General features: G+C 41.1%; 1 protein-coding gene across 2 annotated transcripts; it reads right to left on the bottom strand.

Annotated features, from left to right (window-relative positions):
• Positions 1-3,255: 3,255 nt before the first annotated feature.
• LOC123957185 (F-box and WD repeat domain-containing 11-B) lies at positions 3,256-18,326 on the bottom strand. Of its 2 annotated transcripts, none has more exons than XM_046029794.1 (13): positions 18,170-18,326; positions 13,525-13,593; positions 12,353-12,572; positions 11,731-11,917; positions 11,349-11,439; positions 10,635-10,772; positions 9,048-9,166; positions 6,222-6,471; positions 5,845-5,963; positions 5,496-5,606; positions 5,337-5,415; positions 4,695-4,859; positions 3,256-4,539 (listed from the first exon to the last, which is right to left on the bottom strand). In XM_046029794.1, exons 1-12 carry the CDS (start codon positions 18,206-18,208, stop codon positions 4,698-4,700), a joined length of 1,584 nt encoding a protein of 527 aa, XP_045885750.1. In that variant the 5' UTR covers positions 18,209-18,326; the 3' UTR covers positions 3,256-4,539; positions 4,695-4,697. The 2 variants fall into 2 exon arrangements, with proteins under 2 accessions (XP_045885750.1, XP_045885751.1); XM_046029795.1 differs by lacking the exon at positions 18,170-18,326 and adding an exon at positions 17,713-17,949.
• Between the last annotated feature and the right edge of the window lie 536 nt (positions 18,327-18,862).

Raw genomic sequence — 18,862 nt, 5'->3', positions numbered from 1 at the left:
TTTTAAGCGAAAAAAAGACTAACATTTCCTTGTTCAAGCTACTCTAATTTGAGTGTTCGATGGTTTTCTCTTTTATATCACTTCAAATTGCTTTGGATGTTGGATTGTTGGCTAAACAAAACAAGCCATCTTAAGACATTTCCTTACAATCTGAAGACATTTATGCAGTAGCATTGGGCATTATGATGATATATACCATGATACAATATAAATTTGTCAACCATCAGAGATTGTGCCATACCGTTTTTCGAGATATCTATTCCCCTGGTTGCAATTTTGCAATGAATCACTAAATTGTGACTAAATTAATGCTAATAAGCATTCCCAATATTCTTTGGCATTTTATAGATGAAAAGAAAATGGATCAATTGAAAAACTAGATTAATCACTAATGAAACATAGTTAGATACAGCCCTTGCTGGCTTCAACATTATTAGAAAAGTACATAATACATTGGACAATATGCAAGTATCAATAACTGTCATGCAATTTAAAGAACTTCACTCTCTTCCCTTTGCCAGGTATGAGAGCCACTGAAAAACTATTTCTTTAAAATTTTATTCATAATTCACAATTCATCATACAAACTGGGAAAAGGTCCCTGGGAGACCCCTGCAAAACAGAAGATAGATAGGTGCAAGGACTTAAAGACTGCTAAAGAATGGATGCTGTAGTTTTCTTGTCAGTATAGGTTGAAGTAAATGGTCACTGAAGCTCAACTCCGAGACATTTAATTGCTTTAAAATATACAAATCTAAGATGGACCCGCCTCTTCAGGAACCTTGAAATTGCCTAAAAAACTGCTGAGCTCCAACTGTTGTGCAAAAATCAAGTTGCCTTCACATTGTAAAGTTTTACCCTGAATACACAGCATGGAGGATCAGACAGAACAGTAGAAGGAAAACATGCAGTAGTGAGATAGTTTCATAGCTACTTATCCTCTCATCCATCCTGCTCTTATCCCCCCCCCCCCCCCCCCCTCTTTTCCTATCCTAGCAGGAGGTCACTGAAGAGATGTCGCTGCCAAATGACCCAATCATGCCGGCAGACACAAACAGCTGACTCAGGGGGAAAAAAAGGGTTGTACTGGAGGATTCCTATTGCAAGGCAGCAGGAATCTGTGCTGGAGGGGGGTGGTATAAGGAGACAGTGGGGTGGAAGGGAAACGGGGTGTGGGGGTGGGATCAAGAAGAGCAAGTAGGGGGTGCTGGGGTAAGTTGTTCATTTCTGGAACATTGCTCCAGTTCCACTCGGGAATGATGGAAATATTCTGCGTAGCCAAACCCAGAGTGGAAGGTGTATGGTAATCATGTCGGGGAAGGAATGCCAAATATGTGCGTGAGAACGAAGCTGTGACCTGAGAGCTGCAGGAATTATGGGCCAAAATCCCACAGACCCAGAGGAAGCACACACACCCATATCCAACACATACAGACATCATATACTAATGGTGCTCCACCAAGCACAAATCCATCCCACATAACTTATTCCCAGAATTTGAAACATTTTACTACACTAAACTAAACCCAGAAAATTTAGAAAACCAACCCTCTCAGCAGGCAACTCCCCTCCTCCTAGTCGAGTGAATACACATTGTACAATAACCAGACGGATGTATTATAGAGCTCAACAACCCTGGCCAGATCTTTGTTATAAAAGGTGCCACTTTAAGCATCTCAAACATACATTTCTCCTTCAAAGTACAAGACTGAGTATGTGATCTACTGTAACAGGTTATTTAGACTCCAAACTTAACTACCAAAGAGTCAGAGCTCATAAACAGATCACACTGTGGGAGATAGCTGAGTTTATACTCCCACCTAGTGGCCATCCTGAACACACTGATCATTTCACCACACAGTAGAGTTTAACCTAACATTTGTTTCAAGTTAAATGGCTTCGGGTCAAAATAGTAAAAAAGTAACAATTATGAAAGTAAGTTTCTGCACACTGGAAAGTCTTACTGACAGGTGTGTAGAATCAAAACTGTTGACAGTGAATTTCTAACGCATATAAAATAGTTACAAATTAAATAAACTTGACTTGGATAATGTGACTTAGTGGATGAAAAGTGGCCATTAGTTATTTCCTTTTTTTTTCTCCTTACGAATTTTGACAATGTTCTGTTCTGCATGCTTTCACTTATACAAGGTGGGTATTGTCTTTATTAACCTCTACATTTACCAAATTACCCAAAGAAGGTCTACAAGTACAAGTGATTTTTTTGTGTTTTCCAGACAAATATGCAGAAAGTAAAATAATAGTAAGAAAAATAAAATAAAATAAAAAGATTTCTGAACTACCTCCGAAAGTGCTGCGAAACATAAGATTGCCACAACAAATGCACCTACTTGTCACCCATAGATCATCATTTACATTTAACTGCAGCAACAGGATTAAGTTCCGCTACGAGGATCTTCATTGAGTTCTAAACCTTTATGACAACACAAATTCCATCAGTTCTTTACAATTGTTCTCTAACTGATTGGAACTCAGTGAGCGTGTTTTTTTTTATAAATACCATGTCCTGGTTTTGAGAAACCTGATTCTAGAAACCAGGATAGTATTTGTTGGTACGAATAATGGTGGCTGAGAGGGTGAGAAATCAAGACACGGTTGTACACAGATATGGCAAAAACCTGGGTACTGTTAGAATCACATGCACAGGAATAAGGATAACCATGTTTATCGTGTTCCATGTAAACGCATCATCTCAAATAAGATCAAAATCGGGATACTACAACACATGTAAACACAGTTTGTGGAGCGTGAATGTTCTTTCTGGACCTTGGGAACAGCAGCTTGACCAAATAAAACAAAACAAAATAATCTTTCAAACGGTATTCTCTCCTAGTTTTTTCACTTGCAGATGGAGTTTGGTCAGTAGACTTGCTGACTGTTGCATCGGTCAACTGAGAAAACTCCACTCAGGAAGACCACAAGACGCTGTGATCTCCAGAAAAACAAACAAACAAAAAAAAAAAAAACTAATTGGGTCTTGAGTTAAGATTTTTTGTCAAACAATTTTCTTCAGTGTTTTCTGTGAAGAGACAAAATTACAAATAAATATCCAAGTTGTTTGATGCCTTACGGCCACTGGTTCCCTGCTGTTTGTACAAAAAAAACAGACTAAAGGCCTAACGAGGGTTTTATCTACATGGCAGATAAAGTCATAGCAAATCCACCCACACATACAGACAAGAACAGACAGACAATTAGACAATCATTCATGTTATAGTTGGCTCAACACTCCACCACTGTCAAGTACTTTATTCACAATAAGGTCATTTTCTTCTTTAAAAAATCATTTTTAATATACAACACAATTTTTGACAAGACAACTCCGTTTACAGCTAAATTTGAGCTCTTGAGTTCCAGCTTCTCTCATAACCAAAGCAAGCACGTAGATGACGGGTGGGAGAGAAGGATGGAGTGAAAGGGACAGATGAACAAGGGTCAAAGTTAGAAGAAAGAATGAGGGGGGGGGGGGAAAGAGAGAGAGAGAGAGAGAGAGAGAGAGAGAGAGAGAGAGAGAGAGAGAGAGACTACGCTTAGTATGATTTTTGTACTAAGAACCAAAATACTCAAATAAAATGAGAAAATAACAGTAATAAAAAACAGTAAGAAAGTAAGAGTTAAAGAGAAAAAAAAGCAGGTGTACCAGGATGCTGTATCCAAGGCAACCTCACATGCATGTCTGTCTGACGCTTCTGCTCTGTTCTGCCGTTTGACAAGTCCACATACACAAACGCACGCTCACGCAAACTTGAGCGTGAGCGCACCCCGTATTCCAAGCGAGTGTGCATCTCTGGGGGTTAGAGGGGAGAGGGGGGGCGAGTGGGGGTGGAGAGAGAGACCGGGAGGTGTGAGAGGGAGCAGGGTAGTTTCTCCCTCGTTCACTCCCTCCATCTCCCATCCTTCCCTCCTTTCCTAGAGCTGAGTAAAGAGTCTGTCTCCCGCATCACAGCTCCGGTCATCCTCTGTCCAACTGTGCCACTGTGTATGTGTGTGTGTTTGTGTGTGCACATGTGCGTGTGTGTGTGCGCGTGTGTGTGTGTAACATATATATAAATATATATCTATAAGCGATTCCATATCTGCTGAAACCTGGTTTGGCAGGGGTTAAAAACTGAGGAGCAGAAGCTGCTTGAAGTTTGTATCAAGGGGACAAAAGGGAGCTTGTGACTTACATATTGTCTAAGTTAATACTGTCATTAGTGTACTTTACAAAACATAAATTAGTAGTAGAAGGTGGACTTCTTGGGAGAGTTGCATTGGTTCTGTAGTAGGGAATCCTCATCAGTGTTGACCTGTGTGGGTGTGTGTGCATGTGTGTGCGCATGTCACGGTACTGGCAGGCAATGGGCACAAGTTCAAGAGTCTGTCAGAACGGGCAGGGAGGTGGAGAGGGCAGGGTGGGAGGTGGACAGAGATGACGAGGAAGAAGGAGAAGAGATGGGCTTCCTTTCCATGATGGACACACCCATCAGCCAATCAGCCCTGGGTTCTTCCAAAATATGGTGCCGTGGATGGCGCCACCTGGGGGTAAAAAAAAGTCTGCAATCACACAAGGGTCTGATCAGCTGTACTGACTAAACAGAATTCTTTGAACTATGCGCACGACCTTATGTGTGAAGAAACATTTTTACAGAATCGGCCTTATCAGCTAAGTGTCAGTGTGTGTGAGATTGTACCTGCTATCTAGAAATGTAAGTGTAGGTGCGTGAGGGAGACCGTCCCTCTGACTGGCCATTGGTCGAGACGTTCAGGAAGTCCCAGATCAGAATGGTGTCGTCGTGAGAACTGCTGATGATCTGAAACTCATCAAACTGGAGACGGAACACGCGGCCAGAGTGCTCCTGAAAACACAATGAAATAATGCTATGCTATCAAGTCCACCATGAGCAAGCAGATGGCATTGGTCAATGTTCAGTGTGGTTTACAGCATTTGTCAATATGGGTAGACTAAACATTAGAATCCTCCAATATAATGCAGTACAATTCACAGCAACATGACCAATCATAATAAACTCAAAGCTGCACCTCAAAAGTGTTTCAACAAAATTATGTCAGATTATGATCATAAAGGTAAGTTTATTGCAGGACTGTTGTTTTAGCATTACTTTTAGCTAACTGTACCTAAAAATCTTTAATGATTTTCAAAGTTGCAAGCAAGATAGACATTAGAAGTGAAATTAACTACTAGTTTTGAGTTTTTTATTTTACAATCCTATCCAGAATTGAAGAGTGCTAATAAGGAACTGTAGTTTAAGACACTTGTCACCTGGCTGACTGATGGAGCTCATTCACAACAGGCAAAAATCAGTGATACTCACCACTAGAGTGCGCAGACATAATGTGCTGGCGGGGGCTCGTGGGTCCAGGGCTGCCTGCAGGTCCCACACCTTGATCTTGCTGCAGGGAGAAACATGAGACGTCAGAAACAGAATGTGTCTTTGTGCACAAAGCTGTGTGTGTGCGCGCGGGAGACTGACCCGTCGTAGGCACCGCTGACAATCCTTTTGTTGTCGAAGCGAATGCAGCGCACCAGCTCCTCGTGACCTTCCAGCACTCGCAAACATGCCCCGCACTCTATGTCCCATAACCTGGAGAAAGAGAAGCCTTAGCAAACACATGGCAGGATACAGTCCCTACACTGATTGTTTAGTTTTCACAGTAAGTATTATTTGAAACAGTGACATTTGTGTCATGAAATTGAACACTCAAAGACCGATTGGTCTTATGTGTATCTTAAATAAAAGGTCAATCTTCTTCTATAATTTGAAATACAAATATTATATAATATGCATTATAAGTCATACACCTTTAATCTCACTCACGTACCGGATTGTGTTGTCAGATGAGCCGCTGACCACCAGACGATCTCTGTACTGTAGACAGGCAATGCCCCGCTTATGACCATTTAGAGTGCGCACAAACTCACAGGTGCTGGTGCTCCATACCTACAGGGGAAACACGGAAAGCTTTTTAAAACAATGGCCTGTATTAATTCAAATGAGTAGAACCACCTATTTCAAACTTAAACACTCACTTGTAAGGTTTAAAACTCTACAAGTTTGACATTTCTAGGTTAACTCATACCTAAATACAACTTTCTAATGTCCACCTTTATTCTATTTTTCATACTGCAAGTTAGTCAATTTCTTTCTAGGCAGGCTTCTAATCAGAGTCTCTGGTTTGTACTCATGAATGGCTGCTACCTTGATGGTGCGGTCCCCTGAGGCGGACACGATGTATTTGTCGTCGAAGTCGACCACGTTGACGGCGGCCCGGTGTCCCACAAGGACCCGACGTAGGCTGATGTCAGTTGGGGAGGCCATGTCCCATACGGCAATTGAACGGTCCTTGGAGCAGGTGACCATCAGGCCGTTGGCAAAACGCAGGTGAAGAACTGCCTCGTTATGGTGGATCAGTGTGTTCAGTACCTCCCCCGTCGTCACCTCCCACACCCTGCGGAGGAGGAGAGGGATGGAGGGACACGTGTAGGGACAGATGACAGGGTGGTCGAATGATGGGGTCAAAAGGTGACAGAGAGAGGAAAAGAAGAGGCGGAATGGGGCAGGAAGAACAACAGGATCGTGGAATGATAGGAGGGGTGTGAAACAAAGAAGGAAGAAATGACAAAGGGGTGAGAAAAGTGGAAAAGGACAGGAGGAAGAAGTGAGTGGTAAGAAGGTTGAAGATGGAGAGCGGAAAAGACATGTAATGGGAGCAGAGGAAAAAGTAAAACAATGAGACATGAAAGAGAATTATGTTTATTAGTTTTACAATGGAGAGTAACTGCAGAGTTCACACATGTGTGCAGCTATGAAGAACATGTTACTGAAGTGCACCGCCATTAGGAGTCAAATACAGAACACACTGGAAAAGCTGACAACCAAAGCCTACAAACAAAGTGCCTGTCAAGCGGTTGCTAAGGAAGCGAAGTCACATTTTCCTTGGATACCGCCCAAAGAGTACGGCTGAAGTGTGAAGTAATAAGAGAATTAATGTTGAGCTTCTGTGTGCAGTAGCCAAGCAAGTGTCAACACACACACACACACACACACACACGCCAGGTCTTTAAATATCTGCAATAAAACACATTACACTATCTCTAGTACTGACAGTAAAAAAGCGTATTATTTCATAATAAGTTAGATTTACTACCATTTGATATATTTAGGAGGGCTCTTTTTTATAAAAGTTCTATCTTATTGAAATTAATTTTATATTCCAAATGTTCATTGCTTAAACTTTACCTGTTAGATACCAGAGATGTTTTTAGCATGAGATATTTTGCATAATGTAATGATTAAACACAACAGCCAATGTTTCAGGTTGTAAGAAAATGTCAGTGCATTTTGCTGTGTGCGTGGATGAATTATTCCTAATTTCTAGGGATGCAACGAAATAAAAATTCTTGACCGAAACCAAAACCGAATATAATGAAAAACTTTCCCGAATAAGATTTTTTTTTTTTTTCCAACATTCTTTTCCATTTATTTTGCCAATTTTTTATTGTTGCATAAATTCAATAGTCAAAATGTGCTTTTTCCTCAGTGTTTTTCCACAGGATTTGGAAAGACTATGGTGGGTAGATCCGAGGCCTGAGAGGATCCGATAAAGTAAGTTACATGTTCCCATTTACTTTTAATGGACACATAATATGTTTTATACTTCCTGTGAATATAATCCAATTAATCTTATTTCCATACTGTATAGCCACCTTATTTTGAAAACCGGATGTTGCCACATTTGTATCCTCGTGCTAAATTCATCAAGTCCGACCCAATTTGATAAATAATGTTTGTGGTTCTCATGTCGCGCAACGTGAAGACTTCATGACCTCTCTTCAGGTAGGACTCTCATTCGGCAACACTTGTCTTTGTAAAGAGAGAAAATGACAGGATAAAGTCGCTAACCTGCCAGCTCGCACAGGGCCGTTTGGTCCAGTGGATTTACCATAAAGGCTTGAATATGGGTGCACTCCAAATTTAGGTGCGTCTCGCCTTCTCAGAAATGAGTGACAAACACTCAAAGCGGGTCAGACCGTTTGTTGTCTTTTCTCAGAAGTCAGCCACAGATGGGAGTGGATGTGAGAGGAGACAATTCAGCAGAAAAGTGTTTGCCAACGGGGAATTGTTGCGTCTGGCTCTTTTAAAATTCTTACAGACTGCTCACATGTCAACATAATTGTTTGGTAAAATTTATTCGGTTCTTTGACTTACTAGGCCGAACACCGAAAGTGCTTTTTTTTGCTATTTGCGGACGATTAATTTCGGTTGCCAAACATTCGTTGCATCCCTATTATTTTCTACAGATGCACTCTATTTCGACAATCTGGCTACTTGAATAAAAGAGGGGAAAATATTTAAACCAATTCAAATCAAAAGACTCCACCTATTAGATGGGAAATATTAAGGATCTGTTAAAACAGATGGTCATGGATGTGTTAAGTTCCAGTTTGTATAAAAACCTCTATATTAAAAAACAGTCAAGTTAATTGCCCAGGTAAAGAAATACTGTATGTTCAACTTATTAGTCAAACTAAATGGCACTAAAATCAAACATATCAATAATAAATTAAGTATCTCTCTCTGTATCGGACTAAACCTGGTCTCCACTATGAAGCACTCCCTTCAGTTGGAGAACCCACTTCTTTCACGATGCCCAAGCTCTAGCTTTTATAAATCAACTATCCGGTTTGGTCCGAACATCTTCACCGCTGATGTTGTTGTCTTAGTGAGAAATCAACCCAAAAACAATAGGAAGATGAACATTAGTTTTCACCTGTAACCTGACTGCTATAAAAAATTTTTAGCATAGCTGTCCATTTCTGAAGATAAGAAATGTTGTATCTTTACAAGCCTATGTGCTTATTGTCTCATTACGTTGCCAAAATTAACCAAAGATTGACATGGTGTTCAAACTGAAAACAGCTTAATAAATAGATCCATTTTTGGATATTTTTATCCAAATATTCTGTCTAATTAACACTGACACGTCTTTGAGTCGTTCCTTCTCTAACAAGATGACTGTCGTACCTGACAGTTGAGTCTGAAGACCCGGTGACGATGACCCGCTCATCATACTGCAGACACAACACTGAGCCTGTGTGACCGGTCAGTATCTTCAGACATTCCAGAGACTGCTTATCCCAGATCTATGGAGGAGAGAGGACCGGAGTAGGAGGAAGAGAAGGAAGGACGACGAGGGAAGCAGAGGGAGAGGGTGATATCGACAGAGGAGGACAGAGGAAAGGGAAAAATAAGTGGTTGCAGATTTGGGTCATGCTAAGAATGGCCTATTCTCATAGCAGTGTTCACGCTACATTTCCCCACTGCTTTGCTGAGCTGTGTCTGTACGTAAGAGCCATTCAGCTCTTCACTTGGTGTGCGTCAGCCTCCTCAAGAACAATAACAAGACAAATCCGCTCTTCTCCTCCCCTCCTCTTCATCATCTCCTTCTCTTTTCCCAAGCCAGACAGATAAGTGGAAAACACAACGGGTCTGGAGCTGAGCCCTTTTATCCTATAATTCACTTGTGTTTCGTCTCCGTGTCTGCTGGTTTAGGTCCACGCCATAGACAATGAGATGATAAGCCATACTGAGCCAGAAGAAAATATTCAATTCATAAATACATAAACCAAGGTCGGAAGAAAACAACCACACACACACAGCATGCATGTCTTTCTCACAGTCAACACTTTTGACGCTCTCCGCTGCTGGTGCAGATGTTAATTACTTCTACATGTCAGTATGGGCTGGTAGAGCAGACCGACACATGTCTACCGCATGTTTTTACTGCCTGAAGAGCGGGGGGGAAAAAAGTCGTCACACTTGAAAAGTACATTCTTAACCATGCAACAGCCCAACGTGTTACAAGTAAGAGTGTAGTAATATTCCAGTCATAAAAGCTGAAAAGTACCAGGTACAATTCTAGCTTATGTACTTTTGGTTTTATCATTTTTCACATAGACTAAAAGCTGAGACTACACTGTCCTTAAGAAAGATGGACTTAGTGGTAGGACAATTGCATTTTGTAGAAAAAAGATGCAGTTATCATAGATAATCCATGTGGTGACCAAAACAGGAACTCACTACTTTGCAAACATAAAAAAAATAAATGTAGTTACACACTTATATAATGTCCAGTTGAGTATGACATGAAATCAATGCTAAAACAAATACATCCAACACACCTAGCCACTAAACATGTGGAAATACAAAACAAAAATGTTGTTAAAATTAATATTCTGTAAACATGTTTTCTCACTAAATCAACTGGTCCTGATGAGTTTCTCAGCCTGCTGCTAGATTGTGGTACAGAACAGGTGTCATCAGCTGTAATTCTAGGCAATGACTTTTTGTTTCAAGGAACTGTCAGTGCACTGCCCGTTCATATGCCATCCCCTTAAACAGTGATGACAGGAGTGATCTGACATTAGAACATATGGAAATTACAGCAGCCTTTCATTCATTTGTAAATCAAAGTACCTGCTAACGTGTCCACAATACAAATCTCTGGAGTAGTTAGACAAAGAGCCAGTGGGTGGCAAAGATGACAGTAAAGTGGGCCAAGTCATAATTTCACAGACTTCAGACGGTCCTTGATGTTCAACGCGCACGTACCTTGATGGAATTGTCTCTAAGGCCACTGATGATCTTGTCATCGTCGTACTGGAGACAGTAAACCCCTTTACTATTTTCTGAGCGACACTGAATCCTCTGCAAGTTGTGTCTGCCACATCGCCAATTAGCCTCAATAGTCTGGAGGTAAGAGGTAGGAACAATGACAAAGAAAAACACAAAGAATGAAGAAGGCTACTAAAGAGAGACAGAAAAGCACTGCGGTTCAACATAGAGGAGATGGAGACTAATATGCAACGTTATTAAAAGGGAAAAGACCCAGATTTAGTGACATCTACCGAGGTGGGAAGTGGCCATGAGGTTACGGTAATCAGAACACCACAAAGAAAATTAATTTCACTTTATTAATTAGCTGTAATCAACATTTTCTACTTCAGTGTAGCAACATTTACAAACCAGTCTTTATAAAAAAAAAGTGTGAATAAACTTGCTTCATATTGAAACAAGACTATTAGATCAGCCAATGGGATATGTAGTCAATAAGCCATTTCCCAAGTGTCAAATGCGCAGGTCAGTAATGTACATAGTCTAAAAGAAAATAAATGTATTATATCAGTTATATCAGTTTCAGACGAGCTGCTCCATGGTTTATAGAGTTTTTGAGATACTATAATACAGTCCCTGCAGATGGCAAAGTGGCAAAATCTACAGAAACCCTGTTCAGTTAACAATAAAATCCATCTCACTGTCTCTTACCTCTATGTCTTGGATGATCTTGGGATAAAGGGAGTGATAGTAGGAGTTGGGTGGGACTTCTGACGTGCGGTTCTTGAACAGATATTTCTCCCTGGGGGAAGAACAATGACATCTGTTTAGTATCCACTGGAATTCGCCCCCCCCCCCCCTTTAACCTACAACACTGGCACTCAAGACCAACCAATTGTAACCTTACTTCCTCCTCCTCTTCCTTTCATCTATCCCAAATTAAAAGCCAAAACACTGTGCACAAGTTTACCTCAAAAGCCATCCTCTTAATTTCTTCCTGACTGTCCTTTTTAGATCTTAAAAGGTAAACAAAAGTAAGACTGCTTACCCTGTATGTGTGTGTATGTGTAAATTGATCCATATACATTCTCACCACTGGTGTCTCTCGGACAGGCCTTTCCAGAGCGGGTCGGTGCGGACCATGCGTTCGATGAGCTTCTTCCACAGCATACCCTCAGAGATGACCCTCTGCCACTCCTTACAAACGAGCTCTGCCGAGCATAGTGAGCGTGCATCCAAAAAAGACAGGATGTTCTCTGCTATGTGATCCAAGCCTTGGGCTGGAGGGGAGGAAGAGAAAGGGCTGAGTGAGTGCATGCTGCAAAATTAATGGGATTTCATCTTGTCGATTTATCTGTGCCTGGGGATCATTATTTTTATTTTTTTTTTCTTCAAAAGAATTCCGTATTTATTACAAATATTTAAAAAAAAATGGCTGTAAAAAGTCAGGTAAAGAAAGTCAATAACAAAAATTTTAGTGAATTTTTAAGAAATACTTTCTTTAGTTTAATCTTTGTTGCTGAATTTTTGGATGCAAGGCCATAAATCATCATCACAAAATAATCTTTTTTAATAAGCTTTTCATAAAACCAGGACATTTCTGGGTAATCGGTAAAAAATGAAATGATGAGTCTTATGTGTGCCTTAGTGGTTAGTCAAAGGCTCACACTCGAGTGTTTGCTGCTGAATGTTGCATTTAAAATCTGTATTTGTACCTGGCAGTGCAGTGATGAAGTCCCTCTGCAGCATGGGTTTGAGGTAGGAGTTGATGTGGCCGTGCTGGTAGTGGCACATACGGGAGATCAGGCGCTCGACAAACTCCACCTGGTCGGCCTCCGACCACTGGTCAAACAGGGCGATGCAGTGTTCCTTCTCTTTCTCGTAGTTCCCCTCTGACGGACGCTTGCGGGACCCCACAACAGGACCATTACTAAGCTGTAACGATCAGTCCGACATGATTTATTAAATATTTAAAATATTTATTTTGTTAGAGTGAGAGTATTTTGACAGATTTATATGAAGCAAGTCAGTCATGTTGTGGCACTCTTCTAGTCTTCGGGTGTTTCATAGGAACTCATTTCAGATGTATTTCACATTTTCTTGAGCAGCATCATATCATCATGTGACGAGAATGAAGAGAAAACGTGGCGTCACCTCTAGAGAGTGTCGCCTGTAGACTGCCATAAAAATGGCGTAAAGCTTAGATTCAGGCTAGCATAAAATATGGAAAAGATCGTTTCAATTAAAATCTATAAACACAATATCACCTCATTTACGTTCAAATTTTTCCCCATTACTGAAATCAGTGTGTTAGATTAAAATAGGGACTGACTTTTGGAGTTACAAGTGGAGGCTCTTACTGTTGCAGAATGAACAAAGTTAAAAAAAACTATTTTCATTGCAAAGGGTTAAAGCTTGTTAAACCACTAGAAGCCAGCATTGGTGGGTGTGTATGTGTGGGAAAAGGAAGAAACAGTTTAAAATAATTGTTGTCAACAGCATTTGTCAACATCAAGATGAGGTTTTTAATTTGAATACAGCTGCCAAGGGAACAGGATATCAATTACAAATATTCTGGTGCTACAGTATATTGTGAATCCAAAATAAATCGTTTTTAACATTGTTAAAATGGTACTGAATATCTGGATAAATTGTACACATTTTCAATGACTATAAAGTTTATATATATATATATATATATATATATATATATATATATATATATATATATATATATATATAAGATTTAAAGTATAAAATTCATACATTATGGATGCATAGCATATACACATCTGAAATACTGTAAACTTAAATAACCTCGGTTGCAGATCAAGTTTTTTTTCAACCAAGCTGTGGTTATGGATACACAAATAGTACACACACACACCTTGAGAACTGTGTTCTTCTTTGGCGACAGATCATCCACGTGGTTTTGTGACTCCATCCCTGATGTGTTCTGTAGAAAAAGAACAAAACAAAGAGACAGTGTGGGTTAGCGGTTTACTGTCTTTGCATCTGTGTTAAGGCACTGTGAGAGCCAGGGCAGCGGTGTAGACAGCGCTGGACACAAAGAGTGCCACAAACACAGCCAAGGAAGGGTAACCATCATGACTTCAGAGGCGTGCACGCACAAACACCCGTGCATACACACACACATATGAAGTTTTTTTAAAAAAAAAACAACAACAGAGCACTGCAACAAAAGGAATCCATTTGCTTGCTTGTCTGTGATTTGGGCTAAATAGTCCGGACAGGAAATTAAACTGCAGCATCTTGGGTATGTCACAGACAGCAGCTCAGGCACAAATGTAATGAAACTAAAATCAGATAGAGGTCTTACAGCATATAGAGAGGACAGGAAAAAACTGAGGTAACCAGATCCCACCCATTTATAGCATGATCCAAGTATTAGAATAATTTGAGTCCTTTACAAGTGCATTGCAAACAAGCTAGAGAGACCTGGGTCAACAAGGGCATGGTACAAATCACTTATTGACAGTTGCAGAGTGAGAGGCTGACCATTTTAGCTTATATAAATAACATAATAAACACTCATACCTAAATGGTAAATAGCAGGTTCTTTATAGACGGTCAGGCAGCAATATTATAATCTTACATTCATTATTACACACATACAAAACCAACACGGAGACCTTCTATCCTCATAGCGGGCTCAGTGATTACTGGTTTTAGTTGTGACTGAGGATACACTGGGCCTACTGATGTTAAGAGGCCCTCTTGAACCAACGCATAGTGCATAGTGTAAAATTAACATTGTCATCAAACTAGCATATTCCTCTCTAGACTCACAGCACACACTGCAACACCCCCAGAAATAAGAATAATAAAAGTAACCCCTTGTCAGAGCATTAACTACATGTGAACCACACCAAAAGGGACTTATGCATCATTATTATTTCCAGGTTAATTTGTCTAAACAATGTATATTCCCTGTTCCCAGATAAGTTAAACTAAACTGGGGGAAATGGGACAAGCGAGACCTTTACCTGGTAGACAGTCAATGCTATCGTGTATATGTGTAGGTGAAGACTGAGCCATGGTCACAGTCTTTGAAAACGGCTATGTTGGCGAAAAAGCTAGAATAGAGGGCTGTATGTCAATATATTTTCACAGCTTATCTGTTCTCTCCAGAGGCTGTAAAGAGTTGCTATTGGTGGACTGGACCTGGGGCCTATCTTAAAAACAGGATTACTGAAGTTCTCTAGTAAAAGTAAAAAACAAAAGCTAGAAGCCTCTCAATAGCTGTTCCAGGTTTTCAAAACCAAAAGAGATGTTGTCTGCCAGTGGCTGGTCATAATACAACAAACAAACAAACAAAAGGTTAGGTACCAACACCGAAGCAGACAGGACAAAAAGCCAGAATGGGCTTGCTGGTGTTGATGATCATGCAGAGCAGAAGAAGAGAAGGAAGGATAAATAAAAACAGACAGACCAGGTTTAGCCAGGCAGGCAGGCAAGCAAGCATGTAGCCTCTCAGAGCTTGAAGGAAGACCCCCCACCTCGGCCCTCACACCTCCAGGTAGAAGGGGAGAAAAATGTTACTCCTCAGTGCGGGGTTATTCTCTGGTACCCCCTGCATCCTTCCTCCACTCACACCAAAGTACTTAGGAAATAATGTACTGTTGAAACTCATCTAATGGAAAAGTGTAGTTTTCTTTACACGGCAGTCACTGTTTGACTTTTTAAGAATCCTGGGGCCTAATTTAGATGCAAGAACTGATATGACATGATTACAAGGAAGTCAATTACAGTTTTTAAAGCTAAAATTCAGTTTCAAGCAGAGAGAGTTTGAGGACGCACCAGAGAAGAACCTCAGAGCAGTGTGCTTCAAACAGGGAGGAAAGGACAACAGAAGGTGAGGAGGTAGGAGGGTGAGGGGGTGAGTGGGCACTATCCGCACCAAGGTGGTATGAGAGTCGTGTGGAGTGGGCGAAGAAAAGTGAAAGGTGTGGAGATGGCAAGGGAGGAAGGGAAGGGAGAGGAGGAGGAGCAGCAGAATTAAGAGGAGAGAGGCAGAACCTGGTTGTGAGCCCGGGTGGAGGGGATGCTCTGCAGGCACCTGAGTGCACACAAACTCTCAGCCACCGAGGAGCAGCCCAGCCAGAGAGAGCGAGGCACAGAGCACTGTGTGAAAGAGAGAGAGGAAGGGAGGAAGGGAGGAGGAGAACGAAGTGGACAGGGTGAGGGAGGAAGAGAAAGGTAAGAGTGAGAGACCAGATATGGGAAGTAAAGGAAAAGTAGAGGGGGGGCAGTTATGATGATGGGTGTTTATGAGGGTAGTTGGGAGGAGGAAACCAAAGGAGATGAGTGAATGGATGGATCGATGAATGGACAGATGGGCGGAAGAGGTGAGGAGTTGGTGAGGAACGGGGACAGTGTGGAAAAGTGTAAGAATACAAAAATTATGGGAAAAAATAAATAAACAAGGTTTGTTTGATATTGAGAAGAGGTGGGTGTGTTTAACCATTAAAAGGTGAGGAGAGAAGAACAGGGGGAGGAGGTGGGGGACAGTGAGGGGGAAAAACCAGTATTAGAGCTACACACACATTGGCACAGTGAGCGCAGGAACACACACTCCTTCACGCACAAGATACAGACTGATAAACATACACACAGAAGCATTATTAGACATGAACTGGGTGGGGATAGGTAGAAGAGAGGGAGGGGCAATGGGATTAATCGTCAATTATTGTCACTTTTGTTTTGACAGAAACCCCACCCGCTGTTCTGCCATCCCCACTCTCATGAGTGGTTAGTGAATAACACTGGGACAAAAAATAAAAACAAAGTAAATACACAGACACAACCCAGACGAAATTTTTTATTTTTTTTGTGTAGACCTGTAATATTACAGTCCCCATCCCCTGCACTAAAATATAATATCCATCCATTTTAATGTGGTCATTCTTCAATGCTAAGAAATAGAGAACTTATCATTCAAAATTCAACTCAGATAAATTGCTTTTCATTCTATATCAACACTAATAATCTGTCTTCAACATTGATTTTTTTTTTTCTGTGAACGTGTAATAAGTTGCAACATTTCTGGGTTTTTTTATGCATTTAAAACACCAAAATAAAGATCAATCAATCAATCAATGAACGATTTGAAAAGCAGCTCTTACATTTTATTAATGTTTTCTGTCTTCACATTGTGATTTTAATCGGGTTGAATGTTGTAAACTTTTAGCCTGGTGACTTTCTGGCTCCATTAGTCATCTATAGTGGCATTTCACTTCTCTCAACGATGGTTATTCACGGTGTATACACATCTGTAGTGTTTCCGGATACGACACTTTTGGCAAAAAGCACAAACTGCTCACTCAGGTACGCATGTGTGTGTCTCAGAATATGTTTCATCCAAATAATTTACTAAACAGTCCAGAATCTTACTTTCTAGGCCTAACTACCTTTGTCAATAGCAAGTATGGCGATACAATTGATTTGTTGTTGGACAAACTGGGGGCTGTGAGGCATTTCAGATACGGATGAATACCTGCCAAACTGAATATAAACTTTAATCCATCCACGTGTAAGTTTATTGACAAAACACACTGGTTCCTTATCTTAATTGACGTCTTCCTTGCGGCCACTTTGACCCCTGTAATGTTAAAGTTAGCTATTGGTAAGCTAACGTTAGCCTGTGTGGCTAGCTTAACGAGATAGCTAATCATTTGACAAGAAAACTAACGTTACGTTACTTGTTGACCAAACGCGATAGTCTATACAGGAAAACGACATTATAGCGATATTTGTTCCTGGTTAACAAACTAGCACCCACATCAATTAATTGTTTGTATAGCAATGGCTGTCAAGTATCCCTAGCCTTTTTAGCATGCTAGCTGTTAAGCTAATTGCTACCTCGCTAATCGTGGTAACGCTATGTGAATGAAATGGCAATACACTTCCTTCTACGCACTTTAAAAATATAAACAGTCAAGCGGCACTCTGTTAATTTTAGCTACGTCCCGCTGTGTAATGGAATCTGTCTGATTGTTCCACACATCAATCACAATGTAGATTGTCTAAACATGAACTAGATAATATAACATACCCGTAAATTTACGTGGTTCATCGCCTTCTAGCCTGTGTTAGCTGGATGGCTAAGTATCAGGCAGGGCCCAGTTAAAGTGGCGCAGCGTCACCGCAGTGAGCGCTACCCCCAGAACCCTCAGCTGTCTTCGGCCGACGGCTGAACACAAACCTTTTAATTTCCCCGTTGTTTACCGATCCTAACCAAAACAACATGTGTTTTACATTTACCAGATGTTGACGTACAGGTCTAGTTAATGAATCCGACCAGTATGCGGGGCATTCTTAGCCAAATGTATCGATAATTTCAGGCCCTCCCTCTGATTTCTGGCCCCCCCTCCTCCTTTCTCCACCACCTCTCCCGACAAGCCGCTTCAGCCCATTCCTGCCGTCGAATCGAGCCTCGCCGCTTCCCCCCAATACAGGAGCGATACTGAACACTTCGGATGTTCAGGATGCCATAATGACACGGATCTTACCATCAGCTCCACCGTTTTGTCCTCCATCTCCGGCTCCATGTAGGCGATCCCCCCCGAAACTCGCTCTGAAAATGGAAACCCAGCCCTGCGTCGGCGGCCCGCAAATGCAGAGACGTCATTCACTTTGCTCAACCACACAGCTTTGGTAGGGCAGTGTCAAAAGGGGGGGTGGGGGGATGGGAACGCCCATGCAAAAGACAAAAACGCGCGGATTGGACGGATTTTGTCAAAAGGGGAGTGTTTTTACGGTTTTGCCTTTTATTGATTGGCTAACCGTGCTACCAAGGCTTCCCCGGTGACTCCCACAAACAAAAGGGCAAATGGATGAAGATGCTGTTGCTATCCTAAAGAGGAATACACTAAGGCAAAATCAGTCATCCGCATAGCTTTGCTATAAGATTCTGCAGGATGTTGGCTATTTCAATATGTCGTGTGTGATTAAAGGCAATCGTATTTTAAATCCAGCGCAATAAAATAGAAACAAATTGTGACGCAACGATATATGGTTGTGTTACTGTAGCTTTGTGACAACAGGCTTACATTGTTTCAGCACATTTCCATCTTATTGCATATTTTTGTAAACACACACACACACACACACACGATGATGCTGCATGGTTAAAATGAATGCAAGGAGAGGGGTAATGTGGCATGTTATACCAGGGGCCTCTTGCAAAAAGCAGGGTCACAGAG

Source organism: Micropterus dolomieu, linkage group LG19 (assembly GCF_021292245.1).
Source record: "Micropterus dolomieu isolate WLL.071019.BEF.003 ecotype Adirondacks linkage group LG19, ASM2129224v1, whole genome shotgun sequence".
Lineage (NCBI taxonomy): Eukaryota > Metazoa > Chordata > Actinopteri > Centrarchiformes > Centrarchidae > Micropterus > Micropterus dolomieu.
Note: the sequence above shows the minus strand (reverse complement) of the source record. Positions and strands in the feature narration are given on the sequence as shown.